This window comes from Cyclospora cayetanensis, unplaced genomic scaffold (assembly GCF_002999335.1).
Source record: "Cyclospora cayetanensis isolate NF1_C8 unplaced genomic scaffold, CcayRef3 CcayRef3_contig_144, whole genome shotgun sequence".
Classification (NCBI taxonomy): Eukaryota; Apicomplexa; class Conoidasida; order Eucoccidiorida; family Eimeriidae; genus Cyclospora; species Cyclospora cayetanensis.
Genome location: NW_020312086.1, coordinates 64,239 through 85,924, shown reverse-complemented (window position 1 = coordinate 85,924; position 21,686 = coordinate 64,239). Strand labels below are relative to the sequence as shown.

Below are 21,686 nucleotides of genomic sequence, written 5' to 3'. Positions count from 1 at the left end.
AGGTGAAGGCCCTTTTTGACCAGTTGCGGATCAAGGAGGAGAAGGAAGCGGCAGGAGGCGCATGCAAAATTCAGAGGGCCCTTCTTTGGGGCTAAAATAAGTGTAGAGCCGATGGGCGTGGATGAGGGCGGGGACTAGAGCGACCTCTCCTCCCCTGCTGCCAGTGTTTTCTCCCTTCTCAAGCAGAATGGCCTTATCGCTAGGTGCCCAGCAGGCTCCTCGTTGCTGCTTTCTGCGCTTGCATCTGTTGGAGTGTAAGTCTATTTGCTCTTTATTAGAGGCAGTAAGTGAATCCCTTGCAGGGGACTTGGTGTTGCTTTAGAGTACACTTCGAGCCTTAATCAAATAAGCATCGGGCGTGCGTCCCAAAAGGGCGCTTTGTTGATCCCTCCGCCGAATGGAGGCTGACTTGCCGGCTGTCGGTAGCATGACACTGTGCCGAGAGCTTAGAAAATGGGGGAACAAGCAAAAGGTCTAGAAATTTCAGTGAATTGGAGGACGTAGGGAAGCGCCTCTCAGTAGATGCTACGGAAGAGACAGACAAATGGTTGGCTCCTGCTTCACAGAGGCACGCAGGGGCTTTCTTAAGGTCCTGGCAATGAACTTTTAGGGCTATCTATTTGGCCCCCCAAATGACCTCTCAGGCCCCCATGAAGATAGTGTTCAGTTCCCTGGACGCACAAAAGAGACTTTAGCGAGGCGCAAACAAGGGGATCGTCCTTCCTTCTAAGAAGCTTCGCACGCTGCAACTCGCACAAACTTCAAGACAAGCGGAAGCACCAGAGCGGCCATCAGACTCTTTAAGCGCGATGCCTTGTTCGTGTTTCGTTCGGCACCCACCAACTTGCAAAAGCGTCCCCACACAAGCAATCGTACAGCGGGCTAAGCTACACTTAGGCGCTTCCTACCACAGGCGTTATATTTGGCTAAGCGTTAGCTGAGAGCTGACTGTGTGACTTAATTTCCGTACAAAAGAGTAATGGTACGCATTCAAAAAACCTACACGGGCGGGAACACGCTACACAGGTTGAAGGCCGTGAAAGGCTGGAGAGGATGGGTGTTGTTGTGGAACGAGAGACCGGTACACAGAATCTGGATGAGGTCAAAACCAGTGTAAAAAGCACCGTAATATGCTCATGACTACCGCATCTATGCTGTAGTGGCAGAACCCATGCTGTTCTGCTATTCCGCCAAGGTGGCGACAGAGAGCCGGGCCCATCGACCCCTTTATTAATACTGCTCTAGCCATATGCCTGCATTTGTAACTGAGCCCGTTTGTATATGCAAGTATTTGTGCGTGCTCGGGGTGCTCCGAGCGTGCAGCTACGCGCACTCCAGCTGCCTCTTCCTCGCCAGTCGGAACTGTGAGGGGAGCGAGCAGGGAACGACGACAAGCAATGAGAAAAGCGTTCAACCATCTTTTTAAGTTTGTATTCAGTCTGGAGTTAAGTAGCTCCCTGCTGAGACCTTAGACAAAGTGCTACAATTGACCCGTGCAGTCTCCACCTACATGGACTGTTTACCGTAGCCATCTGCGGTGAGCACAGCCAACTGTAAAAAAGAGTACGTGTCATTGGACAGACCACCCAGCTCTGAGAGGGGAGCAGCTGCTTATGGCTGTTTGAGGCTGTAGTTGTAAAGTTCCATCAAAAAAGGCTCTATAACGAGACACTTATGACTCCAGACTTCATATACATTAATAGACCGTTGTTGATAACATTTCAAATGGAGAAATTTCTCCTTCTTCTGACCGCGCCCCCAGAACTCCAATAGCAGCGGAGAGAGACAGATGGGGTGTACGTGTTAAGTTGCACCCTTGGGGCAAAACCCGAGGAACTTATAGGTAGCTGCAGATTCATGAGGCATCTATCACAGCTTCTCCGGAAATTGCGCTTTACTGTATCGAGCTAGAGCTCCTCTGCGCTTACTAAGATACGCGAGCGAACAAGCTGATTGGGCAGTGGTTTAATGCGTCTGAATAAAGTACACGTAGTGTAGACAAAAGTGCACAGTCTAGTAGCTTAGCCCGCGACATTAGAGAGAGGGCGAGAAAGCTCTTTTGGATAGGCACACACAGTAGCTTTCTAGTGTACCCTTTGCATGTGGCTTAGGAACAAAGGATGCCCCTGTTTAGAAGTGGGAGGGCTACAGGCCACACACGGCCTTGGTGCTGAATTGCGTTTCCGGTGAGCTTGGCGGCCGTTCCCACGGAATCAGATAGCTTTCTATTGAATCTCTGTCCAAGTTTTCTTTCACGCTCTGCAGCATGGGTTCATGGGGGCGGGTGAGGGGAGGGCTCCCGATGAGCAAACGTCTCGACGAAGAGGGCCCCCCGGTGCTCCCGTGACCTGAAAGGAACCGGAATGGCTTTTTTGCTGTAGTATTCCGAATAAGCAGCCACATTTCGGCCGCCATTATTTCATTGACAAAGCCCCGGATCGCTTATGAGCCCTCCCTGCGGGGTGAGGAGGGGCCCCCTGGCACCGCGCCTCACTCGATTGTTTAGGGTCTCTGGGGCCCCCCGCGTTTGTCACTTTCTTCCCCCCCCTGATGAGTAGTGCAGTGCGGAGTACCGTTCGCGCTGGAGCCCTTGTCCAGTTCTCGGGATTTCGACACTCTAGGGCGTGTGCTACGGGGGCCCTGGGGCCCCTGGTGGACCCAAGGGGGCCCCTTTCTCAAGGCATGGTGCGACCAGGCCTCAGAGCCCTAGGGGCCTGGGGCCTCTGTGGGTGTGGGCGCACGTCAGTCCTTCTGCAGCCGAAGGCGACGCTGCCTCTGCTACGGGGACCTCCGGTCCAGGAAGGTCACCTGCAACGATCCTCGCTCAATGACGCTTTTTCGCAGTGCGCTGCAGTTCAGCCCACGCGCCGTCTGCGGGCTTCCTGGAGGAGGCCTTTGTTGCGGCCGCTTGGAGCTGCAGAGGCGAGCGGGGTGCTCTCTGCGTGGGCTCCCAGCGATCCCCACGAGGGGCCCCCCGCACCGTGGCAAAGGCAGCGGAAGGCCTTCAAAGTCGACGTTTCCCAGCTTCCTCCCTGGCGACGGTGGCAGCCTAAAAGAAGGCCTAGGGCCCTTCTGGGGCGCTTCGGGGCCAAGGGGGAACGGGTGTCTCCTCCTGACGTGGGGGACCTGCTCAGTGCGGCAACTGTCGCCTTCCTAGAGAAGCTGCAGCCGCTGTTGCAGGAGCGCCCGGGGTTTCTAGGGCCTTGCAACACGCGGGAGTGCGTGGATCTGCAGCTTGAGACGCAGTCTCAGGTGGCTTGCCACGCAGCCGGAACGTGCGCTGATTCTGCCACGAAGAAGGCCCTGCTGACTCTGCAAAGCGCCTTCAGAGACTCCAGTTCCCTTTTTCAGGGGCCCTCGGGCGATCTCTCAGGAGCGGCAACCGTTTTCTCGCCTCACTGGTTTTGGATTCTTCGCGGGGTTACCGGTGAGGAGGATAACTGCTGGGCAGTCCCTCGCCTTTCCGCCTTTGTGGCTGCGTTTGCACGGCCTTCGCTGGGGTCCTTTCCCCCCCAAGGTGAGGCTACTCCTATTGCTGGGAGCCCTACTTCAGTAGCGCCTTCTTCTCAGCTTGAGGTGGCCCTCGGAGCCGCAGTTGGCTTTTTCTCCGAAGTTTTTCCCTTCCTTGCCGACTGCAGAGGGAAGGCTGATCCGAGGATCGTCGCTGCCTCTCTCCTGCGGGAGATTGAAGCGCTTATTCCCTTCTTAGGGGCCTTAGAGGGCCCCGCTGGGGGGCCCTTGTGGGCGTCGCAACTGCTGATTGCCCTGGGGGCCCCTTGTGGGGAACCACACAGCGAGCCGAGGCCGCTGCTCCCACCCAACTTGCAGCAGCACAAGGTGCAGCACCAGCAGCAACGCTTGCTGGGGCTCTTGCTTTCGCATCGAGACGCTGTGCAGAGGCTGGTGGGAATTGCCCTCCAGCTGACGCAGACAGACAGCAGTATTCGGGGAGGTAGTGGCAGCGACAGCAGCGGGCTCAACGAGGCCTCCCTCGTGCCGTTGATACAGTTGTATTTCCAGCTTCGCCTCCATGTACCTGCTGCTCTAGAAGTGCTGCTCGCTGCGGCAGCACGAGCGGAACCTGGGGTCGTCGCGCAAAAGGGGCCCTTAGGAGGCCCCTGCTTGGATCGGCTCGACCCTCCGGAGGGGCTATCCCTCTCTATGGACGCGCTGCTCCGGATCCTACGCTTGCTGGTGCATTATACAGAGCCCTTAGAAGGCCTCCAAGGAGGCTCCCTTGAGGATTCTCAAGCTGTCTCCTCCTTGTCGTGTGGACTGGAGCCGAAAAAAAGCTCAGGCGAGTTAGCAGAAGCCCTCGCGAAGGCTGAGCCCACAGCTCATGAGGTGCGTCTAGGAAGGCTGTTTCTGAGCTTTCTGGATCAACTGGGATTCGCCATGCAGCAGCAGTTCGATGCCGCAGGGGAAGACGGCGTTGCAGACATATGCCGTGCTCTCAACAGGCTGAAGAGCAAGTACAACAAGAAGAGGAACCAGCAGATCGCGGCTGCTCTCCGAGCAGCAGCGGCGGCAGCAGCATCTTCAGAGCAGACAGCCCTAACTTCGTCAACCGCCTTGGGGCCATGTCTAAGGCCTTTTTCTGAAGTCATAGATATCTGGGAGAGGCCTTTGGGGGCCGCTCTCCTCGCTGAGCTGCCCTTCGCTCTACAGCATTACAAGTATTTTTCGCTAATTGACATTGGGGAGTTCCTGTGGGAATGGGCTCCCGAGGGGGCCCCCAAGGGGCCCCCCATCGGCACGTCTTTCCACCCCCACCCGCTCGTGAGCAGCAGCGGCTCCCGGATAGGGGCATGCCCTTTAGGAAGGCCTCTGGGGCAAATTACCAACGCTGCATGCGAAGATGGCCTGCGGAAGAAAAGCGTTGCTCCTGCTGTCATCGCACTTCAAGAGAGAGTGGCAGGGGAAACATGGAAACTGATAGGGCTCATGAAGTACGGCTATACTGCCAAGGCGCTCCAGGTGGGCACAGAACGTAGATCTTTGCTGCATTCTACGCTGTCTTTAGGCTGCAGCGATGTTTTAAAAAGAAGCCCCACATACACAAATAAACACATACCAACCAGGTGGAGGGGCTTTCGAAAGGTACACACTCGCGCCATTGCCAAGTGCTTAGTCCGAAGCCGTGCGTTTGCGAATGAATGCAGCTGTTTGACCAGATGGGCGTCTATGATCGTCGACTGTTTAGGGGTTTGCTGCGGCATTTGCCAAAGATATACCACTTCCAGTGGGAAGCTGATTTCATTGCCAGGACGTTTGTGGCCGCAGCGAATGCCGCAAAGACGTGTAAGTCATCTCTGTCTCTCTGCCCGTTGCAGTGGTCTCTTTCTGTCCCTTTTTTCTTGCTACGAAGTCTGTTCGCCCCGCATTCTCTGCAGTCGAAAGAGGCACCATATTTGTCTTTGGTAGGTAAGATTTGAGGGTCTTTTCTTGCAGACCGCCTCCCTCAGCGTCGTGAACACAAGGGCATCCAAGTGGCCCCCTACCGCCTCTTCAAAAAGTTGGCAGCATATCTGCAAGCCCCCAGCTATTACCGACTGACGCCCTCCTTGAGCCCTTCTAGGAGCTCGACGAGACGCCCCCCCCACTACAGACACAGCCCTGTAGGGCCTCCTACGGGGGGGGCAGCGGTGCCTTACCGAAGGTCCCCTAGGGGGCCCTCAAAAAACACATCTTCTCCGGAAGGCGAAATAGGAGGCCTCGGTGCCTCTGCCACGAGGCCTCCTGGCGAGGAAGCGTCCCAAGGGCATGTAGGGGCTCCCCTGGAAAGCCTTGTTGGCCGTGGGTTTCATCGTTTCCCCCTCCTTTTTGACGTGACTTCCCCGGAATTAGTTTGCCAAGTGGTTGCCTCTGCCTGTGCCTTGGGGCTGCCACTGCTGCATTTGTACCGGTTGGCGGTCCTAAGGGCCTCCAAGGATGAAGGGTTTTTTCATCTCGAGCACTTGATCTCACTTGCCAAGTAAGGAAGGGCACGCCGCCACCCTTTTCCCATGTCTCACCTCCTTGTTGCTGGTGCTGCCCCCGCCGATTCGTGGGTGCGGCTACTGCTGGTGTTGTAGAGCGGTGCAGCAGTCTGTGTTCTGGTGTATTCGCTGCCCTCTTGAACCATTTCTGTGGCAGTCCGGTGGATCACTGTTTGCTTCCGTTACGTGACTGAGTGCTTTCCTCTGTGGCTGCCTGGCATGATGACTTGCGTCGCGTCGATCGCCATAGCTGCCTCTGCCACAGGCTGGAATGAGGGCCTGCGGTTTGTTTGTCTGCGGCTTCGCCTGCACGGTGCTGGCAAGCCATCCTGAGCTCCCTTGTGCCTTTCCTGCCGTAGGGACCTCTTGGCTGTAGAGTTTCCTATAGAACCGCTGCTGCAACGATTCCAGAAGCAGCTGCAGCAGTTGCCCCACTGCTCTCCTGCAGCTGTTGCTTCGCTGGGACTTATTTTGGGCAGCGGACACCACCGAGACGCAAAAATTTTGCGTGCGCTCACAGATGCGCTGACGAAGAGGTAGGCGCCGAGGGCATAAGGATGCTTTTTATCGGAAAGGCCACAGTTGGCTGCTCACAATTAGATAACTGCCTCGGGTGCGGGGTCACTTGTGCGGCTTGCTGCAGGTATGCTCTGCTTCCAGCTGCTTGGTATGAGGCCGTTGACAAGGACTGGGCACTCGTGGTGGCTTCGGCAGAGAAACGCATGCTGTCAGTGCGTGCGCCAGTAGCAGCAGTAGCTGCAATAGAAGCGTCGGACTCTGTTGCAGCAGACACAGCAGAGGCGCAAGCCGGCGCTGCAACGGCAGGAGCCGCAGTCACCGCGAGAGGCACGGATGATGCCGATGCTTACGAAGAGGCAGCAGCGGCAATGCAACAAGCGGAGGCCTCATCTGCAGCAGCGCGAGTGGAGTTAGTGGCCTCGCATCTACAGCAGCAGCAGCAGTGGCGACAGCAGCAGGTGGTGTGGGTGTCCTGTGGCTCACTGCCGTTTTCATCCATGCCAGATGTACTGCTCCTGTTGGTGGGCCTTGTCCGCTTGCGCTGCAGCAGCAACAGGTTGCTGCACTCTCTTAGCAGCTTTTTGAGCAGCAGCAGGCAGGAGGAAATCGAAGGGTCTCATCTGCCCACCTTGGTGGTTTGCTTGGCAAATGCAGCCTGGCACTTCTCTCTGGCTCCTTTGGAGGCAACTTGCCGCTCTCTGGAACGCTTGCTGCCAGAGGTAAAGGAGGGCATTGGGTAGGACCTGGGGCAGCAAAGTTTCAAGGGGACAGAAATTTAGGGATTAGGCTTTGAGGAAGCCTGACGATGGCAGACTTGTGGCTCGTGGTCTGGGGCGTTCTTACAGGTGCTGCCGAAGCTGTCAGATGCTGAGCTGCCTCCTCTGCTGTGGGGTTATACATCGTTACTGCATTACCGCGAACTGCTAGTGGCAGCAGAAGCAGGAACAGTTGAAGCAGGCTCGGAGGCAGCAGCAACCAGGTCTTGTGCTACTGCGGCTTGCCAGCTTTCTCCTGCTTTGAAAGAAGTGTTGTGGCGGTTCGTTGGCAGTGCTAGAGGCCTTGAAGCACACCATCTGCATCTCTTACAAGTAGGCTGCTCAAAACTCTCTTTTTGCACAGCTTCTTCTTTTCTAGGTGTATTCTTCCCCCTCTTTCTGGGAGCCCCTGCCTCTGCCCACTCCAATGTGTACATCTCTCTGCCTTTCTTTCTTTGTTGATGCGCTCTCCCCTTCAACCTCTTTAAGGCTTGTCCCACTCATGTCCGTGCTGTCTGTGCGTTTTCCGCGGGTCTTCCGCGCCTTCCCCCTTTTCTTTGATGTGCCCCTTCAGGACGTTTTTGTTCAGCCTTTGCTTGCATCCCCTGCCTCAAGCGTTATCCGTCAGTTCTGTCTGCCTGATTTAGACGCTCACATGCTTTCTTTGTCTTGGTAGTGTGCGTGCGCTTCTTCAGGTACTCTCAACGGGGTTGCGACTTTCTGCGTTGCTTCAGCCCTCTGTGCAGCAGCACCCCTCCCTCAGCCGATTCCATGCCCTTGTGGAGGCCTTGCCCCTTCCTTCACAGGCAGTAGTGGGCCTGGGGGGAATCTCGCTGCAGCAGATGCTGGAGCAACAGTTAAAGCAACCTCACAGGCAGCAGCAACAGCAGGAAGTGTTTGACTACAATGTGCACGACCCAGAGAGAGAAGTGCTCCCCTTTCTATACGATATGCCAAGCAGGAAATGGGGGCCCCTGGGGGCCTCACAGGTCGCAGCGCGCACGAAGGCTATTCAAGAAATGTTGGAGAGACAGCAGGTGAGCCTTGTTTATTGCTAATCCTGCTGTTTCCGCTCTTTTGATCGGTCGCTGCGGTTGTGCCTATAGGTACCGCGACTGCAAACAAACTGATCGGCTATTCCTTGTGCGGTGTCTATTGTGGCTGTTGCGATTTGTAGCTGTGTTGTATCACGTCCTCACCCTTCTTCCCCTTTACTCTCGACTTGGCTATACCAGCCCCTCGGAAAGCCTATGGGGCCCTTGCTCAGGGTGCGCCCATTGGCGTTGCCTCTCATGAGTGGATAGTCCCCGATCTGGGGTACGTCAGAGAGACGGAGGAAGAAAGGCAGGCGAGGGAAGAGCTGCAGCTGCAAATGCTGCTTTCGCCCGGGAGGGCCCTGCCCCTCGTAGACCAGCAGCAACACCAACAGCAACAGGGACTACACCAGCTGACACACGAGCCTGGGAGCAGAGGGACTGCGCTGTTTTTTGTGGACAGCGTAGAGGACCTCTTTGTGGCTGATGTTGAGGGCCTCCCTTCGGGGAGTCCTCATACTGGGCCCCCCCAGCAGGAGGGCTTTCTCCCAAAAACTCAATTGGAAGGAGCACCCATTCCTCCCCTAGAGACATTCCATGGCATCTCTGTTTTGTTTCTTGACGGTGTTGGAGGCCTCTCCTTACTCCTGCGCTTGCCGGCGTATGAACGGTGGAGGTAAGAAAAGCGCCGTGACACGCAATGCAAGGAAGCTCCTAGGGGCCTTTCCTGCACAAAGGGGGCTTCAGCATCCCCAAGAGTGTACCCGATGGCGATACATCCCTCTCATAAGCGTGTACGCATGAATGGTGTGTGCTTGCCTTTCGTGCCAGCATTTAGGACTGTTGGGCCCCTGGGCCTCCATGTGGAGGAGAAGGGCTGATAATCTGAGGGTCAGGGCCCTTAAGCTCCAGCGATGGTCCATGGGGTGTGTGGATGTCTTGCAGGCACTGGATTTTGTCGCACTTTGGCTGGAGGGTTGGATATATACCAGTATCCTTGGGAGTACACAAGTCGGGAGACCCTAAATCAGGTGCACTCCATGCATCTGGCTAGCGAGGGTCTCCTACGGGCCTGCCTCAGTTGAGGCCCCGACATCAGATGCCCTTTAAGATTGCATCCCTAGCAGTAGTCTCCAAGGCTCAGGCGCAGTAAAAGTCTCTGGACAAGGAGGAAGCCCCAAGAGGGCGGCAGATACTATCCTTCTCGCTAATGATTGGGTTTGAGATGCAGCAAAAAGTGGGAAGAAGAAGGTTTGGTGAAGCGGTTATACTTTCCAAGGGCCCTTGGGAAGCAAGCTATCGCCGTAAAACGGTTCCCTCTGTTTTCAGAGTGGCCTAGGCTTACTGCTCAGCAACCACACAAGCACAGATCCGCCCGTGCAGCAGCATGCTCATGGGGGCCCTTTCAGCAGTTGCTAACGACACCATGCTAGTGGCATGCGAATCGGCAAGCACCTAAATACGCATAGATCAGGTTTCGCGAGCTATCGTTTGGTGAAAACAAGCACACATTTTAACTGCTCGCGCATCTGTTTATCTGGTAAAATTCCTAAAGGCTGCGCTCACGCAAGTCGTGCTGTCGTTTTTTGCTAGCACTTAGGGAGCGAGGTCCACCTCTGCCAGCCGCACAGGTATCCTTAGTATCCTCGTGGAACTTCCCCTTATGGAGTTCCGAGACACGCAGTTTGCGTTGGAGGGAAGAATCCCAAAGCGCTTAAAAGAGGCAGCGTTGTAGGAAGCATATCTTCCCACCTCACTAGGGGGCTTCTGTAGCCAAACAGGTCGGCGCCAGCTCTTCGATGAGGCGCTTGATCGTTTGCGGCTCATCCCAATCACAGCTATCCTTGGGTAGCCACGGATATAGCCTCGGGGTTCCCTCAAAGATGGCATCAATCTCAGGATCCGAGAGGGAAGTTTTAACTCGGTCTCGGGTTAGCTGCTGCCGGACGAGGAGAAGGACGTCCCAATCACCTAGCAACGACACCTGACTTAGCAGGGAATCTGAAGCCCTCAGGAGTGAAAACTGCTTTGCCACAAACCTTTCCATTTCCAGATTTAAAAGGCGAACAAGTTCCTTCCGATCGATTGTCTCAATCCCCCAAAGGCCAATGGGCCTGCTTGCTTTCTTCTTTGCGTCCTTGAGAGCTGAATCGAAATCAAAGATGGCTGAGGATGGCCACCAAGTCTCCAGAGCATCTTTGACATCACTCAAGGAATACAGTGGGGAGGCCGGGTTGCCAGGGATGTAGTCCCCCTCTGAAACAACCGGGCGCATTTCAGAGACGACCGGAGTTACGAAGACCAAGCAGGTAAAATGCAAAAGAAAAACACATAAACCCATAAGTGCTGGCGGCCAGATACCCCGAACCAGCCAAGCCGGACGGCCAATTCCTGCTCCCCAGAGGGATGCCATCATCCAACAAACAAAACCACACAGTACACAAGGTGCACGTGAGAGATGCAGAAACTGAAAAAATCCAGACCAGGGCTGAGGGATTGGGGTTTTCAATAGGGATTCGGGGCTCAAAGCGCAACGTTCAGGTCTCTGGGGGTACGACTTGTGGCATACGCATCTCAAAAGCTCCTGTGAGACTCGATATAGCAGGTGTGAGACCAACAACCGGATGACAGGTGAACTCCCTTGCAGGCTCGGAACGAAATTTAGCGCTTTCTTTGCTTTCTCTTTCATGAAATTAGAATTAAAGGAGGATGCATTTCACTTGTTTTTGCCCAGATGCGATGGAGGATCGCTGCTGGCGACAACGCTCTTGCGAGCTCACTAAGCATCGTTACGAGCTGCCGGGGTTCCTACACGGCTGCTTCTGGGCTAAGGGTGCTACAAATGCACGTACTTAGGCTTTCAACACCCTGAATCTGCTTTCCAATCAGCACAAGGCTCAGCTCAGAGAAAAAGCGAAACATATTGGCTCGTAAGCGGATGCCTGCATGCCTTAGACGACCCTTTTGTATCATGAACCTCTTGGATATATCTCGAAGTGCCGAGCAAGGAACAGCACCCTACGTAAAGAGGAAAAACCTGCGAGTCATGTACTTCCGTAGCTTCATGTTTCTGAAGCGTTAATCCCATGAGCTGCTGTACTGGACCTATTGGGCCCTTGAAACTCGGCGTATAGAGGAATAAGTCACAATAAAAGGCTTCTTATTCACTTTTTTAGGTTGTGCCCAAAAGCTATGAGAGTTCACCACTCGATCAGCCTTTTGAAATACTCCCTCTAAGGTCTCTGTGGGATGATATCCAACTCCAGAATCAACAAAACATAATCGAGAGTAATTGACTGCTTCCACAGTACACCACCATCTTCGCCTGCACGCGGCAATCAGAGGTCCGACAGGAGTGGAGAGGGACAGCGAAGGTGCGCTAAGCTGCACTCTGTAAACACTCTGAGCATTTATCGCGGTCGCAGGTAGAATCTACAGACGCGCGCACAACACGTCTCCTTTCTAACAGTACTCTGAACGGCTGCAAAAATCGGATCCCAATTAGTAATGATAGTCCTGCCGTATTAGTGGAGCTTCCACACATGAGATGAATAAGTGAGCAACGTCTGGAGCCGTGCCAGGGCTGGAGCAAAGGCTGAAATGGGCATATTTGCTGCCAACAACGACGCAAGTCACACACTTGATCTTCATTAGTCTAACACGAAACTCCAGAGTTCGATCAGTCCAGGTCTTTGCAGATATCAGACAGGCTATGCAACAGGCCTGGCCTGAAAGCGTTTCGCAACTTCAGCTGCTGACAATCTAAGCATGATAATGCATACTCCTTGCCTGCAAGACACATTCAACCCACCAAAAATACTAAGGGAACTTTTCTAATGTAATGTAGATCCCACTATGGCTCGAAGGAGAACGGTCTGTGCGCTTCGCAGAGCAGCCCTGAGTAGCAAAGTCACAGTGTACAAGCGACGGAATCCCTGCTTTGTTTTGGATCCCAGCAAAGCGACCTTAGCACTACAGCTGCTCACTCTTTTGACATTCTAAATCCTGGCGATGCATGGGTGCCAAAAGCACAACCCGCACCTAACTTTGATGGAAACCGTATAACCCTGCACACAAGAGTCGGTTCTGTGTAGAAAGGTGACGCGATCGGGCATCACGAGTGAGTGCCGGCGACCACGTCAGTGATGCCTTCGACGCAATTCACTTTAGGGCCGTGTTAACACAGACAATCAAGCCCACGAAGCACTCCGGGTTCCCAAGTACTGAGTATTTATTACAAGGTACACCGAAACCTGATGATTGGTCCGAATAAAGGGATGACGCCCACTTTAACAGGGAGAACCTTTTTCACGCCCTGCTACAGCGCACTAGAAACTTCCAGTACTTCACTATTTCAGAAAGCTCCACAAGCCAACTGGTTAATCGCTGAGTCGCTGCCCATACTGCAGTCACGTGCAGTAATTTTCGGAGAGCACCGACATAAACGACTGCTAAAGCAGCTTTTCGTCTCCTTCATGGCTCTTGGGGATCCAAAATCCATATTTCTCGATGTTCTAGTGTATTGCTGGAATGCTTTGCTAAAGCTTTGATGCCTTCCTTTAACTTGCTGTTGGACTGATCTCAGCACAAACGGATAAGAGGGGGCGCATGTGAAGAGCTGAGTTGTAATAGTTACTGCGGACACGCGAATTCCCCTGCGTCAGGATGGCCAATAATGAAGTTAGTCTCACTTTAATGAAGGTGCCGACAGAGGGGCTCAATTCTCTTTACCAAAGGAATACAGAGCAAGGCACATCACATCACAGCACCGATAGGCTGATGAAAGCATCCAGTACCTTCCCACTCTCAGAATCTTCATACTTTTCTGGTTTGCATGACTTCACACATCCAGAGACATTTTGCGAGCTGCCGGATCACGCCCTTGCAGCAGTTGTGTAGCCACTGAGTTCACATCAGCTTGCAGGCCTCCATCGCCCGCCCCAACAAGCGTTCTGCCACCGTTAGCTCTAATCGACAGATGATGCTTGTTCCGGAATGCTTCTAAGGGAAAACGATTATCGGAATACGAAATAGCCTGGTTCGAGCCAGACACGTATTGTGGGGAAACATGGTTCCCCAGTGCATCGACAGTCAGTGGATGCGCAGGAAAACGCTGCATTGGATCATGTGATGCTGCGAACTGCAACGCTCCACCTGAGTTCTTTGTAGGTAGACATTTATTGTAGACTTGATACAGAATAGGTCACTGAGTGTCACCCAGAAGGTCTTTCCTGTGCCCACGTCCCACAGGGTTCCTGACATGAGGGGAATGTTACAGCTGGGACGTGCGTTGCTGCACCCATTTAATCATCCAAGCATTCACAACTAGTTGCACGGAGCGGCCGGCACATGGACGCACCATTGCGTTTTCGTGTAACGAATGTAAGCTACCCGGCAATAAATAAGATTAAGGAACGAACAAAGCAATGAGGCAATTCTTAAGTAGTTCCTTTTTAAATAGAACAAGTGTATTCGAGAGTTTTTAAGTGTAAAAGATAGCCGGCTACGTGCTATAGGTGAGACTAAGCTCTTCTGAGGGCGACCTGGTGTTATCCTCAGGTTTGCAAGTCGGCATTTCATCGAGCATATTGAGCAGACTGGTAAGGAACGCAGCGCTGGTACCTCAGACAAGCGGTTTGATGCTTCCTTCAGAGTCCAGCCTGCCTGTGTGACTTGACAAAGCCGAGAGGAAGAATTTCTGTAAGTAAATGGAGGCTTGGAAACAGCTGCGTGAGTGCACCTCAGAGAACGCTTATTGGAGATTCGAAGCCTTCAGTCGTCAAGTGCAAAGCTTGGCTTTTGTGAGGGCTTGTTGCTGCTGCGTCGAACCCGCATTCTCTACCCAGCTTCCCTCCCTAAATTTCAATGAATGGACGTATAGCTGCAAGGAGCTAAGCGCTAAGCACGCGAAGACCAAAGCACAAGACATTTACACCTGTCATGCAAAGAGCGAGGAACATATTGTGAAGAGGCGCTCTCGGGGGATTGTTGTCGTAGGTTGTCTGTTCGCTGGCTCGGGGATGACCGACGACAAGGGGCCCCCATCCAATGTCTTTCAGCCCACATGCCATACTTTTGCCATTCTTTGAACACATTTCTTCTCATTTCCTTTGATTTTAACGTATTCTAATTAAACAACGAGGCAGATACTACCGTAGCCCAGCTGGTGACCACCACTCCAACCCCCAAGACAACACCAACAAGCGGTTTGTGGTTTAGGGTTTACACCATCTTGTCTGTCCTTGGACACCAGGCCATAACAGGAGGGGGTCGATACTCCAACGGCCTCTTTTGACGGAAAAGCGTCAGGGGCCCCTCCAGAGGGGCCCCATCTCCTGATTGAGAGGACGGAGGGAGGTAGGGCCTCTGGGCTGCCTGTTGCTTCAAGGAACCTGTAGCATCCAACTGAAGCGCTTCCGGTGTGGGCTATGTAATGGAGAACGCGTTGGAGAGTGTGCTGAGCTCTCTGGAGTCGCGATCAGCAAAGCTCAGGAAATGGGCAGAGATGAACATCCACGTAAGGAGGCGAAGGCACAGCCAGACTGCGCATATTATCAGATTGTGCGATCTTCGTTGTTCACTTGTTGGCATTGCGCCCTCTTGGTTCCCACCTCTCCCCTGTAGCCTGCCTTTCCTCGGTGACGGTCGTGTGGAAAGCCAACGTGCCTCTGCATTTCGCTAGTGCTCCTTCCTAGAGCAAGCACCCTGTCTTGCGCCTTCTCGCCTTTGCGTTCCTACTGCGTCGTTCCCCGCGTTTGGACTCTGCGCTGGTGCTGCAGTTTCCGCTTGCTGCTGTGCATCCCGTGCTGTTTTGTGGCTTCCTTGTTTCTGAGTCAGGTCCAGAGCCAGGAGGTCGCTGGCCTTGAGGCTGCTGTCGGTGCCTTACAGCAGCAGCAGCAGCAGCTGCAGCGGCATCGCCTCACAGCGCTTCCCGCGATTGAGGAAGCGACTTTGCAAGAAATTAGCCAGCTCCGACAAGTACGCAGAATGATAAGCGGAGGGGAGGGGCACGATGGACGAAGGGCGGGGGGAAAAAGGGGGCCAAAACGCAGCACTGGGAAAAGGGAGCAGGGGGGAGTTGGAAAAAAGGAAGGCCACTGCCAGAGCAGGTCGCTCCAGAGGAGGCAGTCAGAGTTCGAACGGTAGGGGGGCGTGTTCTTTAGGAGAGAGAGGCACTGACTCAGCACATGCGCCGAGATGCCGAGCGGTTGTTAGACGGGCTTGGCCAGTTCCAAAAGGCGAAGGAAAGTAAGGCAAAGAGCTGTACGCAAAAAAAGGCAGTCTCCTACTGCCAAGGTCTTTTTGTAGCTTCCCGCGCTGTTGCTGCACGTAACGCGTTTGCCGTTGGCTAGCCTCAACAGCCCGTGATCGAACAGCTACAAAAATACTGCATGCGCACCAGGTTCGTGGGAGGCTTCGATGCCGGCAGAAAGGGCCAAGGAGAAATGTGCAGAGCTTTGGGATCTTCTCGCGCATGTCAAAGATACGCGGTGAGCGTTTTCAGGATCTGCCACGAAGAGTCTGGAATCAAAATTTCGGTCGGCGATTCGGGCACTTCTTGCTGCGGCTTACTAGCCCTTGCAGCTGCGTTGTGTGCTAAGTTTTTGCAGGAGGTCAGCGTCTGAAGCGCTTGCAGCAAAACTGAGCGACGGTGGGTTCTTGTCCTCCCCCTTTCCTCCCTGCTCCCCGCGTCTGGCTGCGGAGCGCTAGAGGGTTCGAGAAGTCAAGGGGGCACTTTAAAGGTTTTTGAGCTTCTGTTCTCTGTGCGACGACGTGCGTGGTGTTCAAGCGCTCGGGGAGGCAGAGAAGGCCATTGGTGAAGAGGCGGAGTCTCGGCGTGAAGCGGAAGCCGCTATCAACAGGTGCAGCATGTCGTTTGTCTCGGTAGCCCTCCCGAATCGATGCGCCTGCAAAATCGTCTTTTACACTTTCATCGTGTTTGCGCGCAAATAACTCTGTGTGGGAGGGAACTTGCGGTTTGTATACTGCAGGATGGTTATGAGCCTACGGCAGGAGGCCGCGCGGGATCTCTCTGAAGGCCGTAAGCGCCGAGAGGATGCAGAAGAGAAGATAATTCGACTATTGGAACAATCCTGTAGGTCCACTTGAGGCGCAAGGAGGGCTGAAAAAGGCTTTAGCCTATCAAGAGCGGCGTCGCCGAAGGGCCTCATTGCCTAAAGATAGTTCTGCAGGGGCTGCAAGAAATGCCCACTCATGCAGAACACCGAGAAACAGCATTCGCCAACTGACAGCACACTTGCGAAAGAATGCAAAAAGCTGCGCTGCGGAGTAATATGCTGCTGCTGCTTGTGTGCGCGGTGCTCAGGCGCGGGAGTGGAGGCGGCGCTCCTAAAAAATTCAGCTCTTAATCGGAATACGACTGGCAGCAGCACCTTCGCTCTCTGAATGGTGAATGCTCTTTTTTTTCGAGTTTCTTGACTTCTCTATGGCTTTTCCTGTCGGCTAGCCTCTTTATTTATCTGCTACTTCTTAAACGAAATGGGAGACCTAGGCATACGGCCCTTATGAGAAAAGCATCCCCCTTTCCCCTTCCACGCAGGTGTACGTACAGCCGAGGGCATCAGCCCAGAGAGAACCTTCTTCTAGGGCTGTCTTCGTGGGTGGCTACGTGCGCGTTTATTGAAAGATTCGTGCTTTCTATGTGTAATTACCTGTATTCAGATTTAGGTGCAGTAATACCTATGTATGTACACTACGTTCTGTAGGGTGCCAATAGGCAAAAGGACGAAAGTTCCAAGGCAGCTATAAACTGGCCTTCACATCACCTTTAAGAACAAACGGGCAATGTTGGTTCAGTCAAACAAGACACGCGCAGTTCCTTGATGCTTGTTCGTTTTGTTGGCTGGAAGTCTTCATCTGTGCCGCATTTCAATGCCGCTGCCCCCGAGTTTTGCTGTCGTTTATGTTCGTGTCCTCGTCATTTATTGGCAGCAGTCTGCAATGCGGGCTGCCACCAACAAGCGGAACCCAAGGCCGCCTCCTGCACGCTATTAAATAGGCTTTCTGCACGGTCTCTATGAGCGCCTAACTGTGTTACCCAGCGCCTACCTTGGCATTTGATTTTCAACTGTTTTTGGCGAAGTATGGAATGACCTCACGGGCCGAGCGTCTGTGTGGCCTATTCCCCATCCACGCTCTCCTTTCCTGCCCCGGTGCAAGATCTTTTTTTTGTAGGGCTAAGCACGACAAAATCTTTTTTGCTGTTTTCTGCCGTTGGTGAGCGCGTTTGCGCGTGCACCGTCACGCCAAGTGGGAGACCATCGCACGAAGCAGGGACCGCACAGCTAGCCATTGCATTTTTCTGGATGCTGAAAAGGGATCCACAGATCTCTACGTGCTGAGGTCAATTGCATTCTGGGATTGTGTGTTTCGAATAGAGGTTACAGCGTAATCCTGAGTGCCTCCCCGCTCGGCGCAGTTCGTGGCAATAGGTTCTTTCATAGTTGTCTCGTTCTGTGAATGCTCCACTCTCTGTAAAGCCCCAAGTGAATATGTAAAGTACGCAAAACAGTACCTAGTAGAGTCATTCTGGCAACCGGCCCTTGGTAACTGAATCAGACATACGGCTGCTTGACCTGCAATGACCAGGAGCCTTCCGCGGCAAACGTGCAAATCTTGAATTGATAGGAAATAAAATAACCAACGGAACACAATTCATGTTCGAAAACCGAAAGAGACGGAAAAGTGAGTCATTTCTTCTAGTGGGTCGTTGTCTTGCGCTGCGCTCATGTCTGGCGCAATTCCAGGGGCCCCCCGGCTGGGGAGGCCCCAGAAAAGCAGCAAATACACAAGGAACGAGCGTCGGGATGGCCAATACAAACAACAAATGCACGCCAATGGATAATTCATAAAACCTATAGCCACTTAACGTATCCAGACTCCGCTGTTTTCCAATCCCAGCGTCTTTCATGTTGCCTCAACGCCGTCAGCCTGCCGGCGCGTGGCGTTGTCTTCGTTTCTCTGCGTGCTTCTCCAGTTTTGGTCTGTTTTTACAACACTTGAAGTTCAGCGCATCGAACGAAGACCCCTGGTGGCCAAGGTCGCGGAATTTCCAGGCTTGATCATTTATTGGCGACTTTTCACCTGTGGTTTGCAATCAGCTCCGAGCCAAGATGGACTTGAAGGGCTGGGCTTCCGCTGTTGCGCAGCGCAGCAGCCAGCTAGCAAAGGAGGGCATTCAATATGTAGAAAAGAAGATAGAGCAGCAGCAACTGCATCTACAGCAGCAGCTGCAGCAGCAAACCTCCTGGGGTGGATCAATTTTCCGCAAGGGCCCCTCTGGCGCCTCCCCAGAGGAGGACGGGTGTATCGGTATACCGTCCGTTGCTACATATTTTCTCCAAGCCTCAGACAGCCGCGGCTTTCCTCCAGCGGATGCAACAGCTCAGGTGCAGCAGCACCAGCAGCAGGGGATGCTCGACAAGATGTACAGCAGGAGATGGGAAACAGACACGGGCCCTAACTGTTTCGTTCTGCCTCCCGGCATTTTCCCAGAAGATGTAACTGTTGGCCTTTTCAAATCTCTCCTAGCTCCCCATGGGAGGAGCGTAGAGGGCCCCTCTCTGGGGGGCCCATACCACCTGCGCTTTAGGGCCCCCTGCCCGGGGGCCCCCTCTGGGTTTGTGTGGATTGACGAGCCTCCAGAGCAGCAGCCAGTGCCTACCTTCAGGAGTAGCGGCAGCGGTGGCAGCTGCATAGTGTGTAAGGCCTTGCTGCTGCCTCCCGCTGTACAGCCCAAGCAAGCAGCAGCGGACCAGGCATACGCCCCCGCTGCTGCAGCAGCTGTAGAGCGTGAATCGCTTGCCTCTAACCCCACCTCGACAGCCGCTTTGCGAAGGCAGCAGCAGCAGCAAGGGGGGCAAGACGCTGCGAGAGGACGCTGCTCCAGCAGCGACACTGTGGATCCTCGCGTTTCTTGGGCTCCCCCGACTGCCGAAAGCCTCCAAGCGGTTCGTCAGGAGTCTTTGTCTCGTTTGATGGAGGATAATCCTCTTTTCGACCAGAAGAGTGGGGATTCTTCCGGGGGGCTAGTCATCGCTGCAGAGCCTTCTCATCTCCACAGAGCCCACAGTGTACCCAACACCAAGCCTCACCCTGAGGCTTTGCAGCGTTGCCGCACTGCAGAGGAGCGGCCGTCTGTTGCTGGTATGTTCTCGCCTTCGAACAGGGACGCTGAGACTTCCCCCTAAATAGTGTTTCTCAGCTCCTTCCCCCCAAATCCCCTTCTGCGTTCTGTACAACATGTCAAGCGGAGCAGGCCGCTAAGGAGCGACAGTACAGCTGCACGCGAGCCAATGCCTATCTGCACAGAGCAGGCTTTCCTTTGTGAGCAGCACCGGTGTTAGACCGCGCGGACTTGATTGCGAATCGGGAAGCGAAGAAACAGCAGCGGATGATGGAGAAGCTCCAGGAAGTTGAACGTCTGTCTGGGGTTTAGGGTCTGCCTGCCTTTGGGGGCGCAGCCGTTTGGCGATTAGGGTGTACATCGATGCGAGCGTGCATGTGTGAATGCCTGCGTGTACGTGTCTTTATCTATACATATATGTATATATATGTGTCTATACGTATATATATATATCTCTATACATATATACCTATATATGTATCTATACGTATATATATATATATATATATCTATATATATACATATATATCTATCTATATATATATATATATGCAGGAGTCTGTGGGAGTCTGTGAGGGCATGCAGGGCGCAGAGCTCTCGAAGTGAAGCAGCAGCAAGACAGACTGGCGATTCCTGGTAGGCTGAGCTTGGAGGATTCAGGGAGTCTCGATTTTGCTGCAGAGTAAACCCTCGGCCTTAACGCCATAGATAGCGCCTGGATGCGTGCTGCTGCAGCACAGTTTAGAGCGGGCGACTTGTTACCTTGCCTGACGGGGAGATAAGGGCTTGAAAGCATGCAGTGCATTGGAATTTTGTGGTCAGAGGAGTTGAAGCAGGAGCTGGATCGGTGGGCAAAGACTGCAGATGGCGGATTTAAGGATGTTCGAACCCTCCTTAGCACCGTGCACTCAGTAAGCACCAACGCCATACGTAGGAGCTACAAGTGTCGTCCATTCCAGGCGTTATAATAGCGCAAAATGCCCTCGAGCAGACGGATTGCATCGGTCCTTTTGACGCTTGCGAGGGGCCCTCTGTTGTGGGCCTCACGCGTCTCCCTTGTCAAGGGCCTCATTTGCGTTGCGTTGCGCTATTCAGGTCTTGTGGGAGGGCGCTTCGTGGGAGCCTGTCTCGCTGAGCAGTCTGATGCTGCAACCGAACCTCAAAAAGCACTTCCGGTAAGACGCACTGCTCGAAAACAATCAGACCCGCTCCTATTCGCTGTCGAGGGTCTACGCACATATACAACTACGTGCTTTCACACCTAGAGAGCTAAAATATATCTATGTATATAGGTTTATCCCTAGTTGACTGGTGCGCCATTAGGTGTTTAGCAGCCGAAGGCAGAGTGCCTCCCTTACTCGAACACAGACGCAAGCACAAGAAACCGTTTTCTCACTGACAATTCAGACCAATACACAAAATGAACAGATGCGGTAGCATTTAAACTAACGGGACGGCAACACAGGGGTATGGTACACGGCGGGAGCGCTGCAGCAGTCTCACTCTTTTTCCGCCGGTGTCTCTTCCTTTGTGCTTCTCCATGTTTTTTTTTGCTGGTGCCAAATTGTTCGCTGATCGTATCCTTGCTGCAGCCGCGCGCTTCTGCTTGCTCATCCGGACAAACATCAGAACGCAACTCCGGAGAGACATGTGCGTCGAGACACCACCAAAAGCCCTTGTACACACAAGCCAGCGCAAAAAACTCACGAGGCTAACAACGCGTGCATGCCCATGATCATACTCACCTTTCTTGCTCTTTCTGCTGCTGCAGTACCGAGCGGAGCGCGTATTCCAGGCTCTCAACGAATCTTTCAAGTCTTTCGCTACCTGAGCATTCCCCCGACGGTCCAGAGATTCGTAGGGGGAGGGGGCCCCTTGTCACAACCCTCTGTAGAGGATCCCCAACGCAGAGGTCCATAGGGGGCCTCTAAGGTTCCTCTCTAGGCCATAGGGACTTTTTTTCAAATGCGCACGAGCTTTATCGGGCCCAGTTGCGGCGCTGCACGTAGTCGTATTGCACGCAACCGAACTGTCTTATCGTTTCTCGAGAACTCCATTCTCGTGCGCTTTTGGGAGCAGAGGCACATCTACGTAGGGTGGCAGACATGTGTACATATATATGCACACATACACTGTAAATATAAGGGAATCAAGCACCATGTGTGGGTCGTGTCTACGGTTGTCAGACTTTGTTTGCGGTCCCTGAAAAGCCACTACGTAGGAGCTTTTTCTGGCGTTAGACGCTGATAAGCAC

General features: G+C 53.6%; 4 protein-coding genes across 4 annotated transcripts; 3 read left to right on the top strand and 1 right to left on the bottom strand.

Annotated features, from left to right (window-relative positions):
* The first annotated feature begins 453 nt into the window (after window positions 1-453).
* LOC34623835 lies at window positions 454-8,310 on the top strand. Its single transcript, XM_026336737.1, has 9 exons — window positions 454-486; window positions 2,599-3,793; window positions 4,232-4,977; window positions 5,244-5,301; window positions 5,713-5,974; window positions 6,338-6,514; window positions 6,622-7,216; window positions 7,343-7,585; window positions 7,948-8,310. The coding sequence occupies exons 1-9, from the start codon at window positions 454-456 to the stop codon at window positions 8,308-8,310; spliced, it is 3,672 nt and encodes a 1,223-aa protein (XP_026192522.1).
* Window positions 8,311-10,042: 1,732 nt separating this feature from the next.
* LOC34623836 lies at window positions 10,043-10,561 on the bottom strand. Its single transcript, XM_022736944.1, has one exon. The coding sequence runs from the start codon at window positions 10,559-10,561 to the stop codon at window positions 10,043-10,045; it is 519 nt and encodes a 172-aa protein (XP_022587739.1).
* A 4,158-nt stretch (window positions 10,562-14,719) lies between these two features.
* LOC34622672 lies at window positions 14,720-16,579 on the top strand. Its single transcript, XM_026336735.1, has 7 exons — window positions 14,720-14,803; window positions 15,124-15,264; window positions 15,450-15,534; window positions 15,689-15,776; window positions 15,897-15,937; window positions 16,076-16,153; window positions 16,467-16,579. Exons 1-7 carry the CDS (start codon window positions 14,720-14,722, stop codon window positions 16,577-16,579), a joined length of 630 nt encoding a protein of 209 aa, XP_026192520.1.
* Window positions 16,580-18,419: 1,840 nt separating this feature from the next.
* Window positions 18,420-21,263, top strand: LOC34622673 (auxilin-related protein 2). Its single transcript, XM_026336734.1, has 7 exons — window positions 18,420-19,452; window positions 19,638-19,727; window positions 20,018-20,068; window positions 20,255-20,343; window positions 20,528-20,607; window positions 21,025-21,082; window positions 21,204-21,263. The coding sequence occupies exons 1-7, from the start codon at window positions 18,420-18,422 to the stop codon at window positions 21,261-21,263; spliced, it is 1,461 nt and encodes a 486-aa protein (XP_026192519.1).
* Window positions 21,264-21,686: the final 423 nt, after the last annotated feature.